Source organism: Prinia subflava, chromosome 2 (genome assembly GCF_021018805.1).
Source record: "Prinia subflava isolate CZ2003 ecotype Zambia chromosome 2, Cam_Psub_1.2, whole genome shotgun sequence".
Classification (NCBI taxonomy): Eukaryota; Metazoa; Chordata; class Aves; order Passeriformes; family Cisticolidae; genus Prinia; species Prinia subflava.
Genome location: NC_086248.1, coordinates 5,735,466 through 5,759,656, shown reverse-complemented (window position 1 = coordinate 5,759,656; position 24,191 = coordinate 5,735,466). Strand labels below are relative to the sequence as shown.

The 24,191-nt window shown below is 42.8% G+C and overlaps 1 protein-coding gene across 4 annotated transcripts; it reads left to right on the top strand.

The window, feature by feature from the left end:
• Positions 1-1,184: 1,184 nt before the first annotated feature.
• Positions 1,185-23,988, top strand: LOC134564718 (24-hydroxycholesterol 7-alpha-hydroxylase). Of its 4 annotated transcripts, XM_063423802.1 has the most exons (13): positions 1,941-2,079; positions 7,374-7,517; positions 8,277-8,412; positions 9,199-9,373; positions 10,919-11,068; positions 11,934-12,027; positions 13,508-13,606; positions 15,475-15,565; positions 16,589-16,722; positions 17,464-17,559; positions 19,348-19,436; positions 22,270-22,357; positions 23,118-23,987. In XM_063423802.1, the coding sequence occupies exons 2-13, from the start codon at positions 7,482-7,484 to the stop codon at positions 23,187-23,189; spliced, it is 1,260 nt and encodes a 419-aa protein (XP_063279872.1). In that variant the 5' UTR covers positions 1,941-2,079; positions 7,374-7,481; the 3' UTR covers positions 23,190-23,987. The 4 variants fall into 4 exon arrangements, with proteins under 4 accessions (XP_063279863.1, XP_063279855.1, XP_063279872.1 ...); XM_063423793.1 differs by lacking the exon at positions 7,374-7,517 and having other exon boundaries at positions 1,185-2,079; positions 19,335-19,436; positions 23,118-23,988; XM_063423785.1 differs by lacking the exon at positions 7,374-7,517 and having other exon boundaries at positions 1,199-2,079.
• The last annotated feature ends 203 nt before the right edge of the window (positions 23,989-24,191 follow it).

Below are 24,191 nucleotides of genomic sequence, written 5' to 3'. Positions count from 1 at the left end.
CAGAGGCTTAAGGGCTTGATACATAGATCACTTTAAACTCACTACTCTGTCAGTTAATGCAAATATACCATGCATATAATGAAAATATACATTTTCCCCAATATTACAAGACTTTTAGCTCTCTTATCACTTTATCCGTTTATAGGACAAAAATAATTTAATGGCTAAAATAAAACCAGGAAATAAACACATAAAGAGCTGTGATAGCTAAACACAGAAGTGTAGAAATACCACAGTTAACAGTTGTTTATCTGTTTGTTCCAGACAGTTTGCAAAATGGAGATCAACGCCCTGACATTTGTCACACCTGACATATGTGAACCTGTTCTTCTGCACCTACAACCAACATGTAACATCCCAAGGTATTTCAGAATGACTGTTTAATGAAGAACATACACCTGCTTTTCACAGCTCTTAACCTCCTACTATCAGGTGTGTTTGTGCTACTTTTACTGTACTGTCTGTCTGTACAAAGGTTCCTGTTATTCCTCTAGAGGAAGGGTGTTAAACCGTATTTGTGTTGGTTTATGCCCACTGCCTCTTCCCCTTTCACTGGACACCCCAAAAAGAGCCTGGCTCCGTCCTCTTTGCCACCTCCCTTCAGGGGTTCATACACACCCTGAGCCTTCTCTTCTCCAGACTGAGCTGTCCCCGCTGCTGCAGCCTCTCCTCAAATGACAGATGCTGCAGCCCCTTTCTGGCACTTCACTCTTGGCAGAGGCTCACCTCCCTCAGTCTGCTGGCAGCGCTGTCCCTGATGCAGCCCAGGGTGATCCTGAGTGCACAGGTCCATCTCATGTTCAGCAAGGTGTCCAGCAGGACCGCAGATCTGCAAAGTTCCTGTCCACCCAGGTCCCCCTCAGCCTGTACTGGTGCATGGTGTTGTTCCTACCCAGGGGCAGAACTTGGTATTTTGCTGAACTTTATGAATTCACTTTTTTTTTTCCTCCCCTACTCCCCCCACCCCTCGGAAAAGCTGGACCAGGGGATCCTTGAGGTCCCTTCAGAGCTGTTGTTCTCTGATTTTGAGACAAGTCCCTGTCTGCCTGTTTTCCAGCCTGCTGAGGTTCCCACACTCATCTGGTCTGTCAGCCACTCCTCCTGGTTTTGTGTTCTCTTCAAACCTGCCGAGGGTGTGCGGGGGTAAATTCTGACAGCACTTCCTGGGGATTTGTTATACTTAATGTATTCTCGAAGTAATTTTGAAGTGCCACTTTCACACACACACAAAACCTGATCTGACCTCTCTGAAACCTTGTCTTCTGAAAAGGCACTGGTTTAATAAAGGTGACCAGCAGGTTTTGAATTGTCAGTCCAACCTCAGAAGCATTTCTCAGCTCCTCAGACACGGACACACATCTGAACTTTAATGAGATATCTCAGACAGGTGAGAGACACCATTCTTAAGGTTTCTGCTTCATGTGATGCCTGCAGAAGTTTCTTGCCATCTGACTCGCTGAAAGCTAAATGTGTACACATCTCTGCTTTGTAATCTCAACACTGCAAAAAACTTGGTGTTGTGGGGTTGGTTTTTTGTTTTGTTTTGTTTTTTGGGTTTTTTTTTCAATTGGAGAAGGCTCTTCACTGCTTTGCCAGTGTCCCTGGCCGTGTCCCTGGCTGCCCGAGTGGCCTCCCAGCAATTGGTGCGAAGTCCAAGGATTTGCCACGGCAACATGTTTTGCAAGCAGTAGAGTTGGTCCTCATCCTAGAACAGAGAACTGGCTCTGTCTTTTCCAGAACAAGGGTTATTGCCGTGTGCCTGAGTGCCTTTGACACCCGTGTGGGTGGCAGTGCCCGCTGGCAGGGCCGGCAGGGAGGGCCCGGCCATGGGCTCGGAGCGCGGCCAGCGCGGCCGTGCCGGGCCCGCGGCGGGCGGAGCAGCGGCTGCGGCCGAGAGCGGACATGGAGCTCGCCCTGCTGCTGGCAGCGCTCCTGGGACTCCTCATTGTCAAGGCTCTGTTGTTCCCGCCGAGGAACCCGAGCTCCCCTCCGTGCATCAGGAGCTGGATCCCTTGGTTTGGAGCTGCGTTTCAGTTCGGGAAGGCTCCTCTGGAGTTCATAGAGCAAGCCAGAACCAAGGTAATGCGTGTGCTGGCCTGTCTGCGGGCGGGTGCGGGCTCAGGGTGGCGGCCTGCCGGGGAAAAGGCAGCCAGGAACTTCTGTCGTCTTTTGCCCTTTCCTCTCACGTTTTATAACCTCAGGAGCATTTACATGGGGAAGAATCGGCGCAGTACCACCGGCATTGGTGAGTTGTGGATCTGATCCAGGCACGATCTCTTTGCTGTGATCATCCTGCTTGGACCTCTGCCGTTTTGCTTTTGCAGTCTGGCTGTGTTTTAATCTTGGTTTCAGATAATGTGGAAAGCTCTGTGCCAAGTGCTGGGACCAGGAAACTATTTACTTGCATGCCTAAAGTTAGGTGAGATTTTTGAGCACCAGCTGGTGTCCTTCAACATTCAAGCAACACAGACATGCTTGGCAAAGTTTTGCATCCTAAAAAATCTTAACCAAACATGGGGGCCAGGATTTACCCCCTGGACTTGAATTTTTTTTCTGTCTTTGTCAGATAGAAAGAGATCAAATTCTTAATTTCTAGATACTTAATAATAACTGACATAAATCCCAGTTTCCCACTTTAATTCAGGGATTATACCATCTGCTACTACAGTGTTGTCAGCCTTGAGTGTTCTATGTTGAAGGATAACACAGCCCACTACTTGCAAAAACTAGCTAAAAATGAAACCACTGTAACATCCTGAATTTTGAAAACAAAACAAAAACATCAATAAACACTGGATGTTTAACATTTGCTTTCTCATTTTGAACTACTGTATTTCATATTTGTATGTCTTTTTGTATTGTTATAAACTCATGGTGTTAAAGCAGAGGATTAAATCTGATCTTTGAGAACAAGAGCTGTCAATCTTGTATTAAAGCACATTGGGTGCATTGTGAGGTAAACTCAGAGGTATGATCTGGAGTTTCTTGGCTTCTCTGTGCTTGACAGGCCAGTTTTAATTTTATATTACTGTGTCTTTCCTGTATCTTTCATCTGTGCAAATGCACTCTCATTGGCTCTGGGTTAATTAATTTTGGTGTTCATTTGCCTGGAAACCCTCCAGGCTCCAGGTTGATGCTGACACATCTGCACACACCAGAAACACCTGAAGGACTTGATAAACCTCTGGTTTTGTTGAGACAGAAGCTAGCACAAGAAACATTGTCACTCAGTGAAAACTCAAAGCAAAGAAGGAAGATAAGGCTTTCTGACATCTCTTCATTTACTGTGTGCTTGCTGGTAGGACCTTTCCTTTTACTCCAGCAGCTCCTTGTGACCTCTCCCTGTGGTTCCCCTGGGCCAAGGGGGGAATGTCTCCATCCATCCCTCCCAGGTTGGCCTGCAGCACCATCACCTGACAGTCTCCCTGTCTCTGAGGAAGGCCATTTGTTTGTTGTCTCCTTCCTCTCTTTAAAACCTCCTCAGGCTCTTTAAACCCTCCTCTCCCTCCCTTCCCACCTCCCACACTGGCACGCTGTGCTGTGGCCAGGAAAAAAAAGAAGTCTTTTCCTGCCTGCTCCCTTTTAAAAGAGCAGGAACTGTTGCAGAGTGCAGCCAAACAAAACGCTGCTGCCAGAGGGGTCATTAACAGGCACTACAGGCCTTGCAAAATACCTCTGCAGTAATTCCAGGCTCCTTGATAGTGCCAGAGCAGGGTTAAGTGTCCTTAGTGTGAGCAAGCTGCCCTCGTAAAAGGTGTTGCAGAAACAGGCTTCAGGCAGTGTGAAACCTCTTCATCTCTGCAAGGTCATTATCTTCAGGGGAGACTCTTGCAATGAGAAAATTTCTCCCCTGGATTAATCCTTCAGACTGTCAAAGTCACACTCATCTCTTTCTTAATTTCTTTCTTCCTTAATACCTTTTGTGTCTGTCCTTCACTGTTTTTTCTCTCAAGTCTTGAATAACACAGTAAAGTTCCACTGCTTCCACCCTGCCCTTTGCTCGGAGTTTGCTGCTTCTATTTTCCTCCCACGGAAGAACACGTGGGCTGGAAGAATTGTCTCCTTTCCCCCTTGTGTCATCACTGGGACTAAGAAAAGAAAGTTCCCCTGCCCTAATAAAATATTTAATCTCTTGTCTAATAAAAGACACCACCTCTTCCTCCTAAAACTGCCTGGTGAAAGAAGTTTTGCAGCAGTGTGGAATGGGCAGGGGGAATAACCAGAGCCACCATGCAACATAAAATACAGGGTGAGCTGCTCATTGAGGGCTTCAAAGGATGTGGCTCCCCACTTCTCCTGGCAAACATGGAAGGAGTTAGTAAGGAATTTCAAATTCTTCTCATCAGTTTGCTAATTAAGCAAACAGGAGAAGTTCAGTTAAATCCAGGAGATTGTTCTGCACTGTTGTTGGAACCTCTGGGATCCGTACATCCCTCTGAGAGAGATTTGATTTGGAGCAAGATGCCCTGTCCCAGGGCTCTCAGCCCTCCTGCCCGTGGCTGGGTGAGGAGTTGTCCTAGCGTGTCCTAAACCAGGACAGGGGTGGCTCGCTGGGTGACACTGCAAGGGACGTGTGGAGGGGAGCAGGCTGGAGAAGGCTTCTGGTGGAGCATTTCCATAGTCAGTGTCCACAGAGGTCACTGAAGCTCTGTGACTGGTGTAGAAGAGCAAAATGCTGCAGTCCCTGAGCTAGAGAGGGGACATGGCATTGGCCCTGTGTGTGTGTGCACCCAAGGGAGAGGAAACCCAGCCAGAGCTCCCAGCAGGGCTCTTGGTGCAATGCAGCTGTCTCAGCTTAGAGTGGTGGCTCCCTGTCAGTGCCCTTGGGGAATATGACTATTTCCCTGATTTCCTTTGGGATTTTGGAAAGCATCCTTCTGGATTTTTTATTTCTCTGGAGTGTTACTTTCCTTAGGCTTGAATCTGCCTCTCACTGTGGCACTGAAGTGTTTCCCAATCTTTGGAAAAAATAAGATTTCATGAGTGAAAGCAGTAAATCCTAAGAGGATTTTTATTTTGCATTCTATATCTCTCTATGCTGTGAGATCTCCTTAAAAGCTGTTTCAGAGCAGTAACCTGGGTGCAGAGCTGGCAGCAGAGCCTGCACTCCGTTGGTACCTGCCTATAACAAGTGCAGAACTGCCCCACAGCTCATTCCAGGAGTGATTTTATTGCTGTGGAACATCAATGTAATTACACATTTTGACAGATGAACAGTCTGGTTATTCACTTGTCTCTCTGGGACAGCAGCCATTAGGAGATGCTCAGAGGGTGTAAGGGGCACACCCAGCTGAGAGTATGCAGCCTCCTGCTTTTTTTTCCCAGTTCCTGGTTTAGGGATTTGCTAGGCTAGAATTTGCATCCAGATGATTTGACCTAATCTCTTTTGTTACCCTGTGTATAATTTTGGCTTCACAGCAATGCACAGTAGTGAATCCATAATTTAATCATGACCCATATGAATAAAGTATTCTGTCTGGTTTTAAACCATCAAACTCCTAATCTCAGGCCCATTAGCTTTCATATTATGAAAAACTGAGAATAATGATTATATTTTCCTCTTTTCCTGGGATCTAACTCCATGTAATTTCCTTTTATTGAAATATTCATGCATGTTGTGCATCCCTTTGACATTGACTAGCTCAGAATATCCTGCTGAGATGGAATGGGCAGAAACACAAATTAAATTAAAGATGCAGGCACAGGATGGGTTTAGATGTTTGTTGTCCTTTTTCCTCTCCTTTCCTAGCAAGATAAGAGCTCCAGATTAATGATCATGGAATGGTTTGGGTTGGAAGGAACCTTAAAGATCACCTCATTCCAACCCCTCTGCCATGACAGGGACACCTTTCACTATCCCAGGTTGCTCAGAGCCCCATCCAACCTGGCCTTGGAATGAGGCATCCACAGCTTCTCTGGGAGATTCTCTCTTCTCCTTCTTTTTCAGGGCCCATGCCAGGGCCTCACCACCCTCACAGTAGAGAATGTCTCCCTAATATCCAATGCAAACCTACTTGCTTTCAGTTCAAAGCCATTTATTGGCACTCATATAATAGCTTTTGGAGTAATTTCACAGTCATTATTCTAACCTGCCTTCTGTGATATTTCTAGGTCTTCTCATTGTTTGGACTCTCAAATGACTCCAGATCATGAGTAAACTTTTGGTTCTTCTTCCAAGGAATGAATTAGAAAAACTTCTAACACCACACAACCTTATGTCTCTCTAAAAGCTCTACTGGGTTCTTTTTCAGATCCTATTTATCCACTACTAATCCCAATCGTTAATAATGCTTACTGTAATTTTTTGAGTACTAAAATGACTCTTTGAGGCTTCCCAGGTCCTTCTGGCACCACATTTGCCTGTCCAGCCTGCTGTTGCTGAGGATGATTTAATAGAGCATGTATGGGAGTTCTGCAACTTCTTCCATTATTTCCTCAAGTGTTCTGAATTGAAATATTTATTAATATTTTACCTAGATGTTGTTTAACTCTATTCTGCTCAATACTTCCTTCAAAACAAGGTCTCAGTCCATCACTCTAAGTGAAAGGCTCCAGGGCGGGACTTGTCTTTGATGTAATCCCCACCTCAGATTCCTTCCCCACTCGGTTTTTTACACCTTGATTATTTATCGGGCTCAGCAGAACACTGGGAGATTTCCTGCATCTGGCATGATCAGAAAAGTCTGTGTTGTTGAGAAGGCAGATTGTCTTTATTAGTTTCATTCTCAAACCTTTTTTAGTAGTTTAATTTTGCATTGCCTTTATCAAATGTCATATTTATTTGGACACAAAATTCTGCTTTCTGAAAGATCTGTATTTGAATATCTGCCATCACAGTGTTGCTTATTCTGCAGAAGGTCATCTATGGAGCCTTATTTCAGTTTTGTTAAATACTGGTCTAATTTTAATGGTTCTAAGTAGATTGCAGGAAGCTGGATGAGATCCAAACAGAAATTATTTATGTGGGTGTTTGCAGGTTACCAGGATGGTCACTGGACATGCAGTCAGTGCTGGCAGTGGAGTCCAAGGGCAGCTCAGCTCCCTCCAAAAACAGGTGTGCAGGAGATGGTCTGGTGAATTGATTTTTAGGATCCCCTGACTGATTTTTATCCAGACTGATGATGAGGACATGGACATCAAAAAGCAATCTTAGAAATTTAGCTATTATGGAGTCCTAGAATTATGGATTGGTCTGTGTTGGAAGGGACTTTAAAGCTCACCTTGTTCCACCCTCCATGGGCAGGGACAAATTCCAGTGGACAGGTGCTCAGAGCCTCGTCCAAATTGGCCTTGAACACTTGTTATTAAAACAATATTTTATTTATTATCACCCAGAATGTTTGAACTGTCATTCTTTCTTTAATAATTTGCAGTTGAAGGACACAATCAAAATTCAGCTGATGCCAGGGGGAATCTTTTCCTTGGCTTCAAAGAACTTTTGATGAAGCAAGATTTAACTACAGACACCAGCAGGAAAAGAAATGGTTAAAGTCAATGGCATAAACATTGTGAGCAAGGTAGAATGATCTTTTTATGCCTTTTTATGACAGTAGATATTGCACATTTGTTTTCTAGTTTAGAGTATTTACAAATACCAAGGATCATTTTAACAGTGTAGAACTCAGAATTGAATTTCAGCCTATTGCTGAAAGTTTCAAGAGGCCTCTAGGATATTAGCTTTAAGGGAAGCTGAAAGAATGATTTATGGCATCAGAAACATTTGCTGAATGTCAGTCAGTCTGTTCTGCTCAAAGCTTGTTAGCTATATTGATATTCATCTCCACAAGAAAGAAATCATTGATGTTAGGAGAAAGGGCAGGAAAGGAAAGTGAACTTGAAATATTAAAAAATATGCAGGAGGGTGGAGTTTTTGCTGAAATAGTGTAGACTGAAAAGTAGGATTATGGATTTTTACAGTATTGGTACTTTGCTGTGGCAGCCAAGGGATGCAGTAGATAATCCATCCCCTGGGTTCTCCAAATAGGTTGTATTGTTTGAACTGCAACGTAATTCAAATATAAAGTGTTAATTTAGGAGAAGGACTCTCTTCTGCTCTGCAAGAGGTCAGGCAGGCACATACCACATTCCCTTCTGGTCATAAGTCTGCAAACTTTGGTCTGATTCATTTTCATCTTTGTGCTGTTCTGAGCCAAAGTGTGCAGAGAGCAGGAATGACCAGGGCCTTCCTTCTGACCTCTCAGCAGCACTGAAGTCATGCTGGGGCTGCTGCAAAATGTGTTAACGTTGTACTGACAGGAAATCTTTGTTTGTTCCAGCATGGGCCTGTGTTCACAATATTCGCTCTGGGGAAACGGTTCACTTTTGTGACTGAGGAAGAAGGAACTGAAGCATTTTTTAAATCTGAAGACTTAAATTTTGAACAGGCAGTACAACAAGCTGTCAAGAATGCAGGTAACTGAGACCTTTGTCTTTTTTAAAGGAAACCAAATCCAGTTACCCAGGAACATTAAATCCCAACCAAAAGCCTGTTGGCTTTTTGATCATGCCTTAAATGCTTATTTTAATCCATGACTGTGCTGTGAAATGGTGAAATTCAGTTTCTCCATGATGACCCAGTACTGTAAACCAGCCAAGGGATTTGGACTCAGTCTCAAGGAATCAGAAGTTTCTGATCCAGGGACTGTCACTACTTTTACCATCCAGCAACCCCCATTTGAGATCAGGCCCTTTGCTGTGGCTGGACACCCCACCTGCATGTACCTGTTAAGAGCAATCCTAGGTAATCCTATCACTTCACTGGAAAATTAGTTTGCAACAATAATTAGTTGCTACACAGTAGTAAAACAGTCCTTAGAAAAGGATGAGGTGTTTATGAAGATGTACTGTTATAGCATGGAGACACAAACTGGTTTTATCCTGGGGTAAATTATTTTTCACTTCATTCAGTTCTGTGACGTGCCTGCACATCTCTGTATATCCCACTGGGGGGAAATCTCTGGATTGCTGGTTTTGGCACTGAAGCTTCATGAGGCAGGAAGATGTTACATAGACTGGAAGAAGCAGAGTCATTACCAAAATCTTTACCTGGTTACAAGGAAGCTTCCAGGGAATTTTACTTTAGAAAAATGAGGGTTAAGGCATTTAAATAAGAGTCAAAAGTTATGTGTAAAAATGTTCACTCTGTCTTTCAGTGAAGAATCTACTTTCTAAGATGTTTCTGATTCATTTTGTATTTAGTCTCTGTTCCTGCAGAATCATTTTATCAGAACCATGGTAACCTCTACAGCATGATGAAGGGGAAAATGAGTCCCTCTAATCTGCACATGTTCTCGGGCACTTTGTGTAAGGAGCTCCATGAGCACATGGCTCACCTGGGCACGGAGGGCACAGGCAACCTCAATGACCTGGTAAGGTAAGGGAGTTGTGCAGCACATCTCTAACCCAGGGGTGTCCTGCATGGGAGAGAAATGTTTCTGTCAAGCAGCTGGAGCTCAGTCTTACAAAAGTTTTGTCAGGATGCTCATCACAGCTTCGTGGTTTCAGGCTCACAGAGTGGACAGGGTTTCATGTAAAGGTGTTTCTCTGGGTAAGGAGAAGCATCTGAATTGCCTGTTTGGAAGAAAAAGGGAAACACAGCATGTTCCAACAAACTCTGTTTCCTAAAAGATGGGATAAAAGCTTCATGTATTTACAAAGAATTTAGGAACAGACAAAATGCTTAATCTTCTGCAAGCTGAGAACTTTTCATGTTTGAGCCAAGCTTAGCTTGAAGCTTAACTAAGACCCTCTGCAGCTGACTTGGCTGCCAGAACTACACGTAAAAAAAATTGTTCCATGTGACAGCAACAAAGCTTTTAACTCCTCCTTTTTCCTGATTATCTGGGACAATGCCTACATCTTGTCTGTCCATCTGTACTACAAGTTGAATATTCATGGCATAACAGAATGGTTTGGGTTGGAAGGAACATTAAAGATCCTCTCATTCCATCCCCTGCCATGGACAGGGACACCTTCCATTAGGGCAGGTTTCTCAGAGCCCCATCTAACCTGGCCATGAAGGGATGAGGACAGATACTGACTTTGCTTTGGACCTGTTTCTAACACTTCACATTCAGGTTGTCTTTTGCTGCCTCTTTCTGCATAATACAAGATACAGCTGTTACTGCAGTTAAATCACTCAGCACCTCTCACTGCAGTTTCTGCAGTTTGGATTAACTGGGGAGAAATTTTGGGGAGAGGGGCTTTGAAATCTGGTGGGGGGTGATTGGTTCTGCTTTGCTAAACAAGGCAAAGTAAAAGTATTGGAATGCAACATTCTGAATAATTGGTTTTTAGCTGCCTCAAAATGAAATCTATAGAGCCACCAGATGGCCCCCTCTTCCTAATTATTAGAAAATCAGAAAAGAGTGCTGTTCCCTGAAATACACATTTAGCAAAGGCTGCACAAGAGTTTCCTGGAGTACAGGAGAGGGGCTGAGGAAGGAGCTCAGCGTTTGCAGGATAACAGAGGAGAAGCACTGAAGTGTGAGATGAAAAGAAACAAAAAAAGCCTTATCTGCCCAGGAAACCTGCAGTCAGAGGAAGGATGGTTCAGGATGTTTGGTTCAGATGGGTTTGTGCAATGCCCAGAAGGTTCATGTAGGTCAGCCTGAAATGAGAGGGGTGGTTAATGGGGAGGAACAACCTCAGTGGCTGGAGCCTTTCTGCTCCTGCTCAAGTGACCACACCCTAACTGGTGAAGTTAAGCCATGTGTAGAAGCCCAGCCTAAGGTCTGTGTATCTCTGCCTGTTTAAAATCTGAAATAAGTGTGTGAGCCTTGTGCCAGCCCTTCCATACTGGTGTGACCCTTGAGCCCTTGGCTTCCAGGGCTGGCAATCCAACGTGCTGCATCCTGGTCTAAAACTGCTGCAACAGCTGCCCTGAGGCCCCTAAGTCTTGGGCATCTTGTCCTTGCAGGCACGTCATGTATCCAGCAGTGGTGAACACCCTGTTTGGGAAGGGCATCTGCCCAACCAGTCCAAGTGAAATCAAGGAGTTTGAAGAGCATTTTCAGAAGTATGATGAGGACTTTGAATACGCCTCTCAGATGCCTGAGTGCTTCCTGAGGTAAAGGGGCAGAGATGATGATTGTGGTGTACCCACTACAGACATTTATCTTGCTGCAGGATCAGCCATGGGAGATATTTCCCCTGGAGGATGATGCGCAGTTTTTATTGATGGTGTGCGCTCAGGTGAAGCAGGCTTTTAGCTAAATGCTTAAACAAAGTTCTGACCTTGTCTTGTGCATTTTCCTGGTATAAAGCAGAAACAACCTGGCTCAGGTGAGCAGAGCCCAGCTTGGACCTGTCAGGGAGCAGCAGAATGGGGTAAAGAAAAGGCCTGAGCCTAAATGTGAGTCCCAAGCTCAGGGGGCCTCCAATGAGGTCTCTGCTCTTTTCCACACCTCAGCTGTTTTCCCAATACCAACCCCAGGTTACAGTGGCTGCACTGTCATAGAATTGACCTTGGGTAGAGGCACCCAAACCCTGAGGAGGTACTTCCAGACACTGTCAGTGCTCTCAGGGCCATCACTGCACCTTTAGCACCTCAAAATACTTTCAGAAAGAGTTGAGGATGCTCTAAAAAAATGGCCTTGATATTCTTCCAGAGGATCATTCTTGAAAAGATTCTCCTAAGCATTGTGTCCAAATCAACAATGAAAACCTGTAATAAAAAGACATAAAAATGCAGGAGTGTTGCAGTCCCATGTCCTGGCTGCAAGAGGAGGTCTGGCCAAGGCAAAGGCCTTGGACGTGCTGTTCCTCATGCCAGCCATCACTCCTGTCAGTCACACTGACACTTGGCTGCTCATCAGCTGACTGCTGCCCAGGGGCCTTTGGAAAACAACCCAAGGAGTGCTTCTCATGGAAAAGGAAACGTTGGTTTGTGCTGCCTCAATTAAGTGCTTCTTGTTTGTTGCTTTTCTTTATAGGAACTGGTCTAAATCCAAAAAATGGCTTCTAAAATTATTTGAGAAAGTAGTGTTGGATGCTGAAAGGACCAACCCTTCAGAGAGTGCCTCCAAGGTAAACATCCAGCGTAGGAAATAAGATGACTTTGTTGTATATTCTGCCTGAAGTGATGGAGGGCAGGGATTACTTCAGTACTGGAAGAAATAAGTCAAATATGTCAGCTTTTATAGCCATACCCAAATGTTCCAATATTGCTGTCACCTGCAGTAGGACAGACCCATAACTTTGAATCCTGTTGCTCCATTTAGTTTATTTCAAGCAATTCTGAGAATTAGCATCTTCCCCAGGGGAATTTTAAGGCAAGGGTTCAGAGCTCTGACCCAGCCCCAGCCTGCAGTTCCACGCTGCAGTGAGCAGTTGAGAGAGATGAGAGAAAGACCCTTCAGTTGTTTATCTGAGGGCACCGTGCTGTGAAACCTCAAAACCTTACATGTGCTATTTATAAACCCTGGTGTAGAGTGAGCAGATCCTTCAACAGCCAGACTGGTAGAAAATAGCAGATTACTGGATTGGGAGCCAAGTACCCTAAATATTGATTGTGTCAAAGCTGAGATAAGTTGTTCCCCTGGTTATTCTCCTTAGCTCTGGCAGGAATTCTGCTGATAGGGCTGACAAACATCATAGCAGACTGGCCTGGGAATTTTGATCTATCAAATGGTTGTAGAACAGGTCATCAAACAAAACAGGTTTTATTTAGACTTCAAAAGCTTTACATACCACAATTTCTTCAATGAAATAAACCAGATTAGCAGAAAGAAAGAGAAGGCTGGAGAGGAGCTGGTGGGAGGTAAGAAGGTGCAGGAAGTAGGAAGCACAAATTTGGTGTCTTAGATTGGATGGGAATTTGAAAAAAAATCAGCCATTTTTTAATTCAAAGTCAGCCTTTTCCCCACTGAAAAGTAGGCAGGAAGCTTTGCCTCAAGTGCATGGTTGCCCTGCATTCAAGGAAATACTACAAACAAAAGCTGATCCTAGAACATTACACAGTTGCTATAGTTTCAAATAATATCAGCCCATTGCAGTCACTGCTTAGGTCACCAACAAAGTGCCTGAAACTAGGGAGTTTGCTAGTGTGTCAGACCATCTCTTTATAACAAGCACCTTTTTGGCATGAACAGAGAGAATATTTTCAACATTTCCATTCATTCAGCTGGCTCATTCCCATTTTTAGGTTTTTTAAAGCAGAGGTGTAGAGCAGGGATTAGAATAGAGATTTTTTTTTCCTTTCTTCCACATACAAACAACAATGGGGAGTGAGGGAACCCAATCCTCTAAAACTTTAGGGAAATGGAGAGCAGTGACAGTATTCAGGAGGGATTCATGTGGTGCACTGAGTTCTCCTGGCCCTCTGCTTATGTGAGTCTCACTTTTTCATAATAGCTGTCATTTCTACATTGTGTCTTCCAAAAAAGCCCTAACTAATGTTACTTCTCTTTGAGAAACTATAGTGTCTTTGAGTTCTAGTAAGCTCTGGCCCAAACAACATTTTAATATATTCTTGGAAATACAGATTATTTTCTTTTATTTTTACCAGACACTTCTGCAACACCTCCTGGATAACTTGCAGGGAAAACATCTAGGTCCCAGTTATGGTCTCCTGATGCTCTGGGCTGCCCAAGCAAATGCTGTGCCTGTAAGTACATCAGCTGCAGAAACACCTTCTCTCTCTCCTGTTCCAAAGCCTGGATTTGGGCAGGAAAGGCTTTGAAGCAGAGGTCACACACACTCCATCTATTCCAAAGAAGGGATTATCACGCCCACATGCATCACTGCAAATATACCCAGGCTGCAATGTCACAGAAGCAATGACAAGAAAAGCTCTTCTTGTATTTTTCCTAAATTATGTTGTCCCTTGTCATAACATTTCAGGAACATAAGCCTCACAGCTATTAAGATCACAGTCTTAAGCTGTGAAGAGCATTTAACTGTGTTTTGAAGCACTGTGGCTGTATTATAGAAAAGAATATTTCAGATACCCTGGTGTTACCAATTGTAAAGAATATCAAAAGCATAATATAGAATAACTTCATCTGTGTATAAACCCTCGAGTGATGTTTTCTCTTTCATTTTTGGGGGATCTGCTGTACAAATGCCAGCGGAAGAAAAGCAATAGTTTGATTCTAGAGCTGTTAAGTTTTGTCTGTGTTAGAAAAGAATTTGCTGGATTAATGATACTGATATAAGTATGCTAACAAGCCCAATATATCTAACACAGCTTAGGCTGTCCAAAGACATTTATAGGAATTTCTCAGATGAAAAATCCATAGCAGCAAAAACATCCTTTATTTACCATGACTACTAAGCTCTTTCCAGCACAGCTATGTCCATTACAGATGTGATTTAGAAAAACACGATAGTGAGTTATTTTTATATGTTCCCCTAACGGATATATCTATGTTTTTTGGAGATTGGATATTACTGCAGTTTAGCCTAAGGGAAATTCATCCATTTCAGTGAGGTTTCTGTGGATTCACGTGTTGGCGTAAGTGGGAGGCATAGCCTGCTGTCTGTTATCAGGATAACTGACATTCCTTCCACAACACTTACTTCTGTAATATTCAGCTGTAAATAGACATACAGATATTTTTCTGTTTCTCAGAATAGTCACAACCACTGTTCTGGGGAATGGAATGACGAAAGAAAAGGCCTTTCACCTTCCAAGGGCATTTTTTACAAGCACTTTAAACCCTTTTATCTGAAACAATTCAGTTATCCCTTCTTAGCCCATGGAGTGAAGCCACAGTGTCCAAGTGCTGTACAGAAAAGCTAAGCTACAAGATTTGCTTTGCACAAGGAAGGCTGCATCCATATCAGTCTATTTGGGAAATAACAGTCAGAGTTTCATCCCCAACCAGCACAGATGGCCCACGACCAGATCTGTGTGCAGGCTGCACCTCCTGCTAGCTCAGCAAGAGGAGAGAGACTCCTGGCATTGCTGCCAGTCCTTCTGGTTTCATCCTACTTAAGAGGATTTTCTCCTTTCCTAAATTTCTTGATTTTCAACTTCATTGCATAATCAGTTAGCAAATTATTTCTTAAGGGGATATACTATTCCTTGTTTTGCTGTTAATTAAAACTTTTCCTGTCTATTTTAGTGTGACTCACTATGACAATGCCCTGCAAATTATTCAACCTCATTTCTGCAAATGCTAGTATGATTTTTTTTCATTCCTGCAGCTAAAACTAATCATGCACAATGATTTAGTAGTTCATTTAACACCTAGTTATTTGAAAATAAAGGATTCTGTGTTTCAAAGCTCAAGGCCAAAGCTATATAATGTTACTAAAGATAAGTACAGAGCAGATGACTAGACATAATCTCCCAGGAGCTGAGCCCTTAGATATAGATTTACCCAGGAAGCAGAGCTCCCCGTGTATCTCAACTACAACAGGCACATACAAAAAAAGTGCAAATGTTTTCATCTGCCTCTGTAATTTGCTAAAAAGATACTGATACTCTGTTCCATGTCTCTAAATTCAAGGATTTCCATCTCTGTTTAGGTTGCATTTTGGACCCTTGCTTTCATACTGTCTAATCCTGCCATTTACAAGAAAGTCATGGAAGACCTGGCTTCTGTTTTTGGCAAAGCAGGTAATAAATCTGATTTTGTCCTTCTGGAAGCTGGAGTGATTTACCCTGTGTTGGCCCAGCCCAGGGCACACTTGGTCAGTGGCTGGGAACAATGAGTGTTCCTGCTAAGAGTGCTACAGATAGCATAGAGTCCAGCTCTCAGGTCTTTACTCAGTATATGCTGAAGACATATTTTTAAGCAAAAACACCTCTGATGTTAGCAGAAAGAAGGAAAAGGAAGGAAAAGGAAGAGTATATTTCTTTATCCCTATAATTTAAACTTAGATTTGTATTTCCCAGTCTTGTGCTTTTTCCAGGCACCTAAAATAGGGTCAGATGAGGCTTTCAGTTCAGGTGCTTTTCATGGTGTGCTGTTCACCAGAGTTACAGCTATTCATGGTAAAAACAGGCCACGAACTGTTCCTTTTCTGTCATCAGAGGCAAATTTTTCCAGCATGGTTCACCCCACATGAGTAACCTTTTTCCCTCAAAAAGCAATCACCTGTTGGGAGCAGGCATTCCCATACGCAGTCCCTTGGACCAGAGTTAAACTTTCACAGAAGATTCTTTGTTGTCAAAACCATATCAAGAAACTTGTCAGTAATTAACCAATAAAGAAAATTCATGAAGCCTTTCTCGTGGCCTTGTTTCATTTGCTAACATTAACAGAGCCCAAGAGCTCAGCCATGGCTTCTTGTCTTGGTGCCTACAGTCCCGTGAGATTTCCATGCAGTGTCCCATGAAAGCAAAGAAAAACTCTGAAGACTTTCAGCTTCCAGCATGACTTTGTTTGGCCCCTTCTGTCTACCACCATATCTACACCTGCTTTAGAGTTCCTGAATTGTGTTCATTGGCTTTTCTTAAATTTTACTGATTTGGTCCATTTATTTACTTTGAAATATAAAGACAATTTTGGGGTGTAAACAATGCCTTGAAGTCTTGAAGTATTTCATCCACAGTCCTAAAGCAAGACATGCCAGCCTGTATCAAAACAAGTGTGAAATGTAATTTTTACATGGAGTCTTCTTTCTCATGCCATAACAGGTAAAGATAATGTGGAAGTCTCTGAGGAGGACCTGAAGAAGATCCCTTTCATTAAATGGTGCACTTTAGAAGCCATACGGTTGAGGTCTCCAGGTGCAATCACCAAGAAAGTCATAAACCCAATTAGAATTAAGGTGAGGTTTGGTTGTGGGGTTTTTTTCCCCAAAGGATGCTGTGTGATTTGTCTGGAAAGGGTCCTCCCAAGAGAGCTGGTAAACTTACAATGGTAGAGATATTCTCCAGCCTCACATCTATATTCTTTTTAATAGATTTATTCATCATCATTAATTTATAAGTGTTTTTGATTCTCCAGCTTACAGTCTTGCCTTCAATTTTGAATTAAGATGGAATTGAATTGAACTACAGATGCTGCTGGCATATAAAAGAGGAATCAGACAAAACAAGTATAGAAGGATCCACATTTTAGTAACTGATAAGACTCTTTTTTGTTCTCTTCACTACTATTCAGAAGAGAGGTGTCAGCATTCAGGAATCTTGCAAAGAAATGTTTGGAAAAAAACCCATACTCTTAAGGAGTCAGTGCTCATGACTATTTAAGATTACTGATCAAATTACTAATATCTACTGTCATCAAAGGCCTTCTTTGAATTTCTTTGCATTGTAGGAAGTGTTTAACAAAATATTTAGAAAAAAGAAAACAGCTCACATGATAAATCAAAAAGCAGGAAAGACAGAAATAATGCTTCTGATCTTTTGATACCTAAAAAACCCCAGATTAGAACACAAATAATCTTTCTTTTATCACCTTCACTTGACTTTTCGTAGGATGTTCTGCTGATGGAAGAGAAGTACCAAGGAGGGACTATTTTGTGAGATTTTTAGCTCTTTTCATAGATTATTTTTCTCCTTTTCAGAATTTCACCATCCCTGCAGGTGACATGCTGATGTTATCACCATATTGGTTGCACCGGAATCCAAAATATTTTCCTGACCCAGAAATGTTCAAACCTGTAAGTTGTGACTCTTAGTGTGGATATTTTGCTGTTTTTTCTCCCCTTCACTTATTTTCCAATAAAAGCACACAGACAAATGTGCTTAAATCTGGCTGAGAACAGCTTTGAATATAGAGAAGGGGTGCACATAAAAGAGGATAAATTCAGTGACATGTTCCAGGTAATAGGGTACTACTGAAATACCACTTTGATCCTGACCTTATCACTCTCTGTAACTCCTGAAAGGAGATTGCAGCCAGGTGAGGGTCAGTCTTTTCTCTCAAGTAACAAGTGATAGGATGAGAGGAACCAGCCTTGAATTGTGCCAGAGGAGGTTTAGGTTTCATATTAGGAAAAATTTCTTTAAAGAGCTGTCAGGCACTGGAACAGGCTGCCCAGGAAAATGGTGGGGTCACCATCCCTGGAGGGATTTAGAAGATGTGTAGGTGTGGCACCTGGGAACGTGGTCTAGTGGTGGATTGACAGTGCTGACTTAATGTTGGATGTGATGATCTTAGAGGTCTTCTCCAACCTAACCAATTCTGTGATTCCAAGTATTCTCCTATCCCTGACAGATGATTTCTTATAGGTATTATCTCTGCTAATTCAGTAGTTAATCTAGTTTCTTGATTATTATTCCACTGCAGGTGGCTGTGTGGGCAGGCTGGTAACTGCTCTTTTTAGCACCATCCAATATAGAACAGTTTGTCTTTTTTATAGAAATACATCAAGGAGTAATTTAAACTAAACAAAACTTCCCTCCTAGCAAGCTCTTCCCGATTTGAAATCCCTTTTAACAATTCCTGCTTCTTTGAAATCTGAAGCTGAAACTCTGATGCAGCAGTTCATTTTTTAGAAACTCTCCCTTTTTTTCAAGAAGAATAGATGAGTCCCCCTTGGACACTGTCATTCCAAATGTATGACCTTGCTTCATCACCACTGACATGTTTTTTTCTTTATTGAATGTTGATGCTGATGGGTTTCTTCCTCAGAAAGCTCTAAACAGACCTAGCTGAAAAAAAAAACCCTAAAATAGATAAATGCAAGATTATGTCTTCTTTGGGACAGCTTCATCAGAGGAGTTCACCACCAGAAGCTTGACAGGGTGTCACTTGGCAGAGTAGCACTGAGCTTGTGGAGGCTGGTACAGTTTGTCACCCAGGAGTCATGAGATTTGCCTCTCTCAGTGTCACTCACCAAAACTTCAGCCCATCTTGCCTTGTTCCTTGTGTTGTCCCTCTTAGGATGGAGCAGGGATCCCTTTGGGATCACAAGCTGATTTTTGTGAAGAATCACTCATCGCACACACTGGCTTGCACCAGTTAAAGCTCATAGACCTTGCATTTGTCTGTGCAGAGTGTCTTAGGAATATTTTTGTTCAAGATGTGTGTGAGCTGTTTGTGTGTCATGACACAATTTTGTGGCTGAGGCTTCCCTCAGCACTGGTTGAACATTTGCATTTGTAGATATATTTAAAAAGAGAAGGTTGCATTTTAATAGTTCAAGATGCAGGATTTATGAAATGGGGAGGTATAGGAAAACTGCTTTAGGTGTACTTTTGAAAATTTCTCCAGCATTTTAAGGCACCTTAAAATGTGTTTCAAATGGGACCCTCATTTCTTTCTCTGATTCGGTGTTGACTTTTGGATCCAGAGTCTAATACCAACAGGTTGAATGCAAAAAAATGGCATTAGTGCAACTTTGTATTGAGGATTAGCTGTCCAAGGTCATTTTTAGCCTGGAGAAATAAAGTTAAGCTTTATTTATATAAGGCTGATTTGGAAAAAAAAAAGTTTCTTCCCACAGGATCGTTGGAAAGAGGCAAATTTAGAGAAGAATGCTTTCTTGGACAGCTTTGTGGCATTCGGAGGAGGGAAGCATCAGTGTCCAGGAAGGTCAGTGAAACAGCTGGGGTTTATTTATTCCCAAACCCTGCAGAGAACAACTTTCTCGAGCTGGGCTTCTCTTACTCTTGGAGATAAAGTGTTTGCTTTGCTCTTTGTCAGTCTCCTAATGTTTGGCATCATCTTCACCTTGTTTAAACTGATGTGAAAGTGGTTTCATTCCTGGAAAAGACAGGTGAAGTCACAATGAACAGACAGAATCTGAGACCGGTGTATCAAGGGATATTAAGGAAATTCAGCCTGGCTCTGCCCCTGCTGAGGTTTCTTTTCATCAAGGGAGGGTTGCTTCACTTCCAAACACACCATTTTACAGACACAGTCATTTAGGTTGCCTTAAACCAGTTCTAAGCAAACCTACAGAACCGATTTCTCAGGATTGAGACTCTCTTTCCATGCTCTGTGATGCCACTGACATCTCTGCTGATCTTCAGGTATCTTAAGTGGCTCCTCTCTGTTTGAATCTGCTCTTTGCATTAGGGCACACAGAATTTTATAATGGCTTAAATTGCAGATCCTGTCTCATTTGACTCCTCCAGCAATGCCAGCCTTGGTACTTCCTGCATTCCTTCTGCTGTTTTCTCTGCTGTCCCTCTTCCTGGATCAAGTCCCAGGGAGCCAGCTGCTCCTCATTCCTGTGTTCAAACATCTCTGCTCAACCTTCTGCCTTCAAAACCTGGGCTCCTCTGAGACAAAAGTGACCAAGAATCCTTAAGAGCAGTCATTTTACCCCGAGTTCCATGTGGAACAGGGAATCTGGAGGCTGTAGCAGAGGATCTGCATTCTGGAATTTGCATCCTAGGGCAGACTAGACATGAGGGCCAGATAAACTTTGTGGAGGCATTAAAGATATGAGCAAAATGAATAAAACTGCTTTCACCATTTAGGCTTGCCAGAGGGAAGTGCTCACTCACTGCTGTACCTTGGTGGCTTGTGCCACATTCTTGAGCTAAATCTGAGCACAGCCTCCTTCCCAGCAAGGGCAACAGCAAAATTCACAAGAGGCATCTGCAGGTACAGGGAAAGCTGCAAAACAATGTTTCTGAAAGCTGCTTGTTTATGTATTCTGACCTATATCTTTGTTCAGGCTGTTCTCTGGACTCTGATAACATCTTTCAAATAAGTTTTTGTTTAGAAAGAAAAGTATAACATTTCTACACTGACAACAGATGGAGAATCTTTTTCTTGCTGAGAGACAAAAAAGCCCTTTCAGACCCTCTGGCAGTCCGCATGGTAACACACACCTTCAGGTTTTTCAGCAATAATAGTAAAAGAACAATGTGATGGTCTTAAAAAAAAAGAAAATGAAATCAAGGGTTGTATAAGGATTTCCTTCATACAACTAAATGAAACAATGATATTTCAAGTTTAAGAAGTTTTTCTTTATTTCAGTACTGAGGTTTATAAATGAAGTGTATGAAACATTTAACTTCTCCATTGAAAAAGTTCAGGATAAAATTAAAAGCTAATGTAATCAAACTGAAAGCTATTAAATAACTTACCTGTCCAATATTCTACCAAACTGATGTGGGAAGAGCTCCAAAAAAGCCATTTCTGTGCCATATTTTTTACCTAAAAGAAAAATTTGATGTTAGTTTGACTACTTTGGTTGCACCAGGTGGTTACTGCCTGTGTGACTGTGCTCGTCTTGCGTGGGTGTGTTGTCCCCTCAAGCACTGGGGTCCAGGGCCCTGCTGTGCAAACAGAGCTGGGACTGGAAGGAGCCACCCTTGCATGGTGCTGCAGGCTTGGAGCTTGGGCTGCATCCCACCTGAGCTGGGCTAACAGCCATCAAAATGTCTCTGCACTGCATTGCCCCGAGCCAAGGCCACCAAAAGCTCAAGACAACTGCAATGTGAAATCACAGGGATAATTTGGGTCTGAAGCTGTGCTGAAACAACCAAGGATCTTCCCTCTCCAGAGCCCAGGGCAGCTCCATGTGCAGAGCCTGGGGGCTCTGCAGGAGTTACCTCTGCAGGGTCTCGGAGGCTTTTTAGCTTCCCTTCACACCTGCCAGGCCAACTCCATGTGCAGTCATGTAGCCTCTTGCCCTGTGAATTCCCCCACAGCTGGTTTATCCAGGTTTCCCAGCATTTCTCTGTAGAAGAGCAAGGTGGCATTACTATTTAACTGGGTGTTTTAGATTTATGTCTAAACTCTGCAAGTGAGTAATCCCTCGACCTCGCATAGGTGCACACTGGTGAATGCAGAAAGCTCTTGTACACACCAGCATTAAAAACTCATGCCTGGAGGATTTCACCTGCAGTTATCCAAAATCTTCTTCAGCCTAAGAAAGACCTTTGGGAGAGTGTTACAGAAAAAAGAAACCATGCCCTTGGGTCTCCTACTGCATCCTAATGCTGACGCATTAAATAATAACTCCCACTGTCACTGCTCTCTGATGTCACCAGGCTCCCAGCTGCATTATATAACTTTATATAGCACGATTAGTCATATGGCCTTTTCTGTTTAACTGCCTTCTCACTCCTAGGAAGTTATTTCAAGTCAGCAAGTGTTAGGAGAACATAAATGTTTATACAGTGGAAAAATCCATAGTGATAAGGAGCTGCTTTAAAATAGGTGTCAGAGGGATACTGTCAGTCCAGTGTTTCACCAGAACAGAAAGAAAGGGCAGCCACCACATTCGTGTTCTTTGCTAAGTAACAAACCTGAACAAACTACAGCAGTTTTCCTGTGGAAGATAAACTTCCAGGCAGAGCTAAAGCACAGAGTGTAAAATGTGTCAGACACCCTGTTTCTTACCTGATGATAACACACACGTGATGGTCAGGCTGGAGGGCCAGTGTTTTCCTCCCTTTTCTTGCAGGTGGTTTGCAATCATGGAAATCCAGCTGCTTGTTGTGCTGTTCCTGTACAAGTATGAATTCGTGCTGTTGGATGCAGTGCCAAAGGAGGTAAGAGATCCACACACTTGTGCAGCATTCCCCATCTTTATACCCTTCATTCATCAGGCTCAGCTGAACAACCATGCTCAACTGTGGTTACATAAATTTTGAGAGGAGTATTATAAAACATGTAACAAACAACTTGATCTTTGTTTTAACTCAGAAAATCCAGAGTAATTCCAGCAATTCCAGTTAGTGGGGCTGCAGTGCCTATGCAACAAAGTGCTTACAAGAATGTTTTGTCTCATCGTCGCCTAAACATTACCAGATTTGATACTTGTTGCTCACAAAACAGTGAATACAGAATGGGATCATTAATACTTTAAAGATATGGAATCACATGTAACACTACTAGTTCTCGTCCACTACAAACTCAGGGGTGAAAGGTAAATGATTAGGGTAAGGTTGAATGAGCAACTGTGACGCAGAAAGGTTTTACACTTAAGGGAGAATGGCACAGCCTCCACTTCATTATTTGAGTATTTTGAAGATATTCAAAACTGCAAGTGTTTCTTAAGAGCTCATGTGTCACCCGGACAGAGCGACTGTCAGGGAAATAATTAGGAATAATTAGGACTGTCAGGAATAATAATTAACCATGAAGGCCCTACTCAGGGGCTTTGGCAAAGCCATAAAAATAAATCTTGGTATGTGGTCTTTGTTCTCTAAGACTGAAGATGCAAGAATGTTTATATCTTAATGTTAAAGCACAATGGTAATTCCATTAACTGAACTAACTGAAGTGTTTTTTCTGATTTTCTTTTTTCAGAGCCCTTTACATTTGGTGGGGACACAGCAACCCATGGCACCATTACAGGTCCGGTATAAATGCCGGGAATGAAAGTTGTGCAGCACTGACCTTTCTTTGCCAGCCCACGCTGGCTGGATGAACCACTGAGCTGCTTCCCAGTCCCACATCTTCAGACAGGTTCTCTGCCTGTAGAGTTCTTGATTTCAGCTTTCAATGCTGTACACTGTGCTGTGCCAAACCAGCACAATCGTACCTGTGCTCCCCCCGGCTGCCTGCCTCCCGGTGCTTCAATCCAAACTCCCCTGCTGCATTCATAATTTGTGGGTCAGTTATTCGCAGAGTTTACAAATCTGATACACTAAACTCACCAACCAAACATTCAGGACCAAAAGATGCAGAGCCTGGAAATCCTGTGTGGAGGCTGTGCCAGAAGCAGTGGAGAAGCAGCTCCCTTGGGCCAGGTCACTGCTTCCTGCAGGGTGCTTCAAACCAAGGCCAGAGTGGTGCCTCGTGCTAAGAAATCGCATTGGTAACAACAAACAGCTCGCTGGTGCTGGTGTGCACAAAATCCAGGACAGTCTGAGACACATCCTGATAAACTGTGGTGACCTGTGTGTCACTGCCCTGTGGGCAGGTGAGGGTCAGGCCTGCTCTGCCTACAACCAGTGCCGACTTCTTGCAAATAAAATGACTTTGTAATGGAAAAATTGCAAGCATTTGGGATCTTGTTCCACTGGAGCACCTAAAATTTGTGCTGAGCTTTGTTTTGCTCCACCAGATTCAGAACCGGTCCTTGCATGAATTTGCAATAAAAGTTTGACCGTGATGTATGGCTTCTAATAAAAAGTGATAGCAAGGAAAGCTGTTCCTGCTCATGAGACTGGTTGTCTAATATCTAGAACACTTTGCTTTCCCTACCACATGAGTTATAGAACAAATTGCACAAATATAAGAATATTTAATCCTGTGAAGAATACCTAGTAAAAGTTGTTTGAAGAAGCTGTCAAATAAGTTCAGATACCAACACTTTAACTGCTGTCACATTTCATATACAATAATAGCTGGCATGTATTTTTAGTCTTAAAAGTAAAG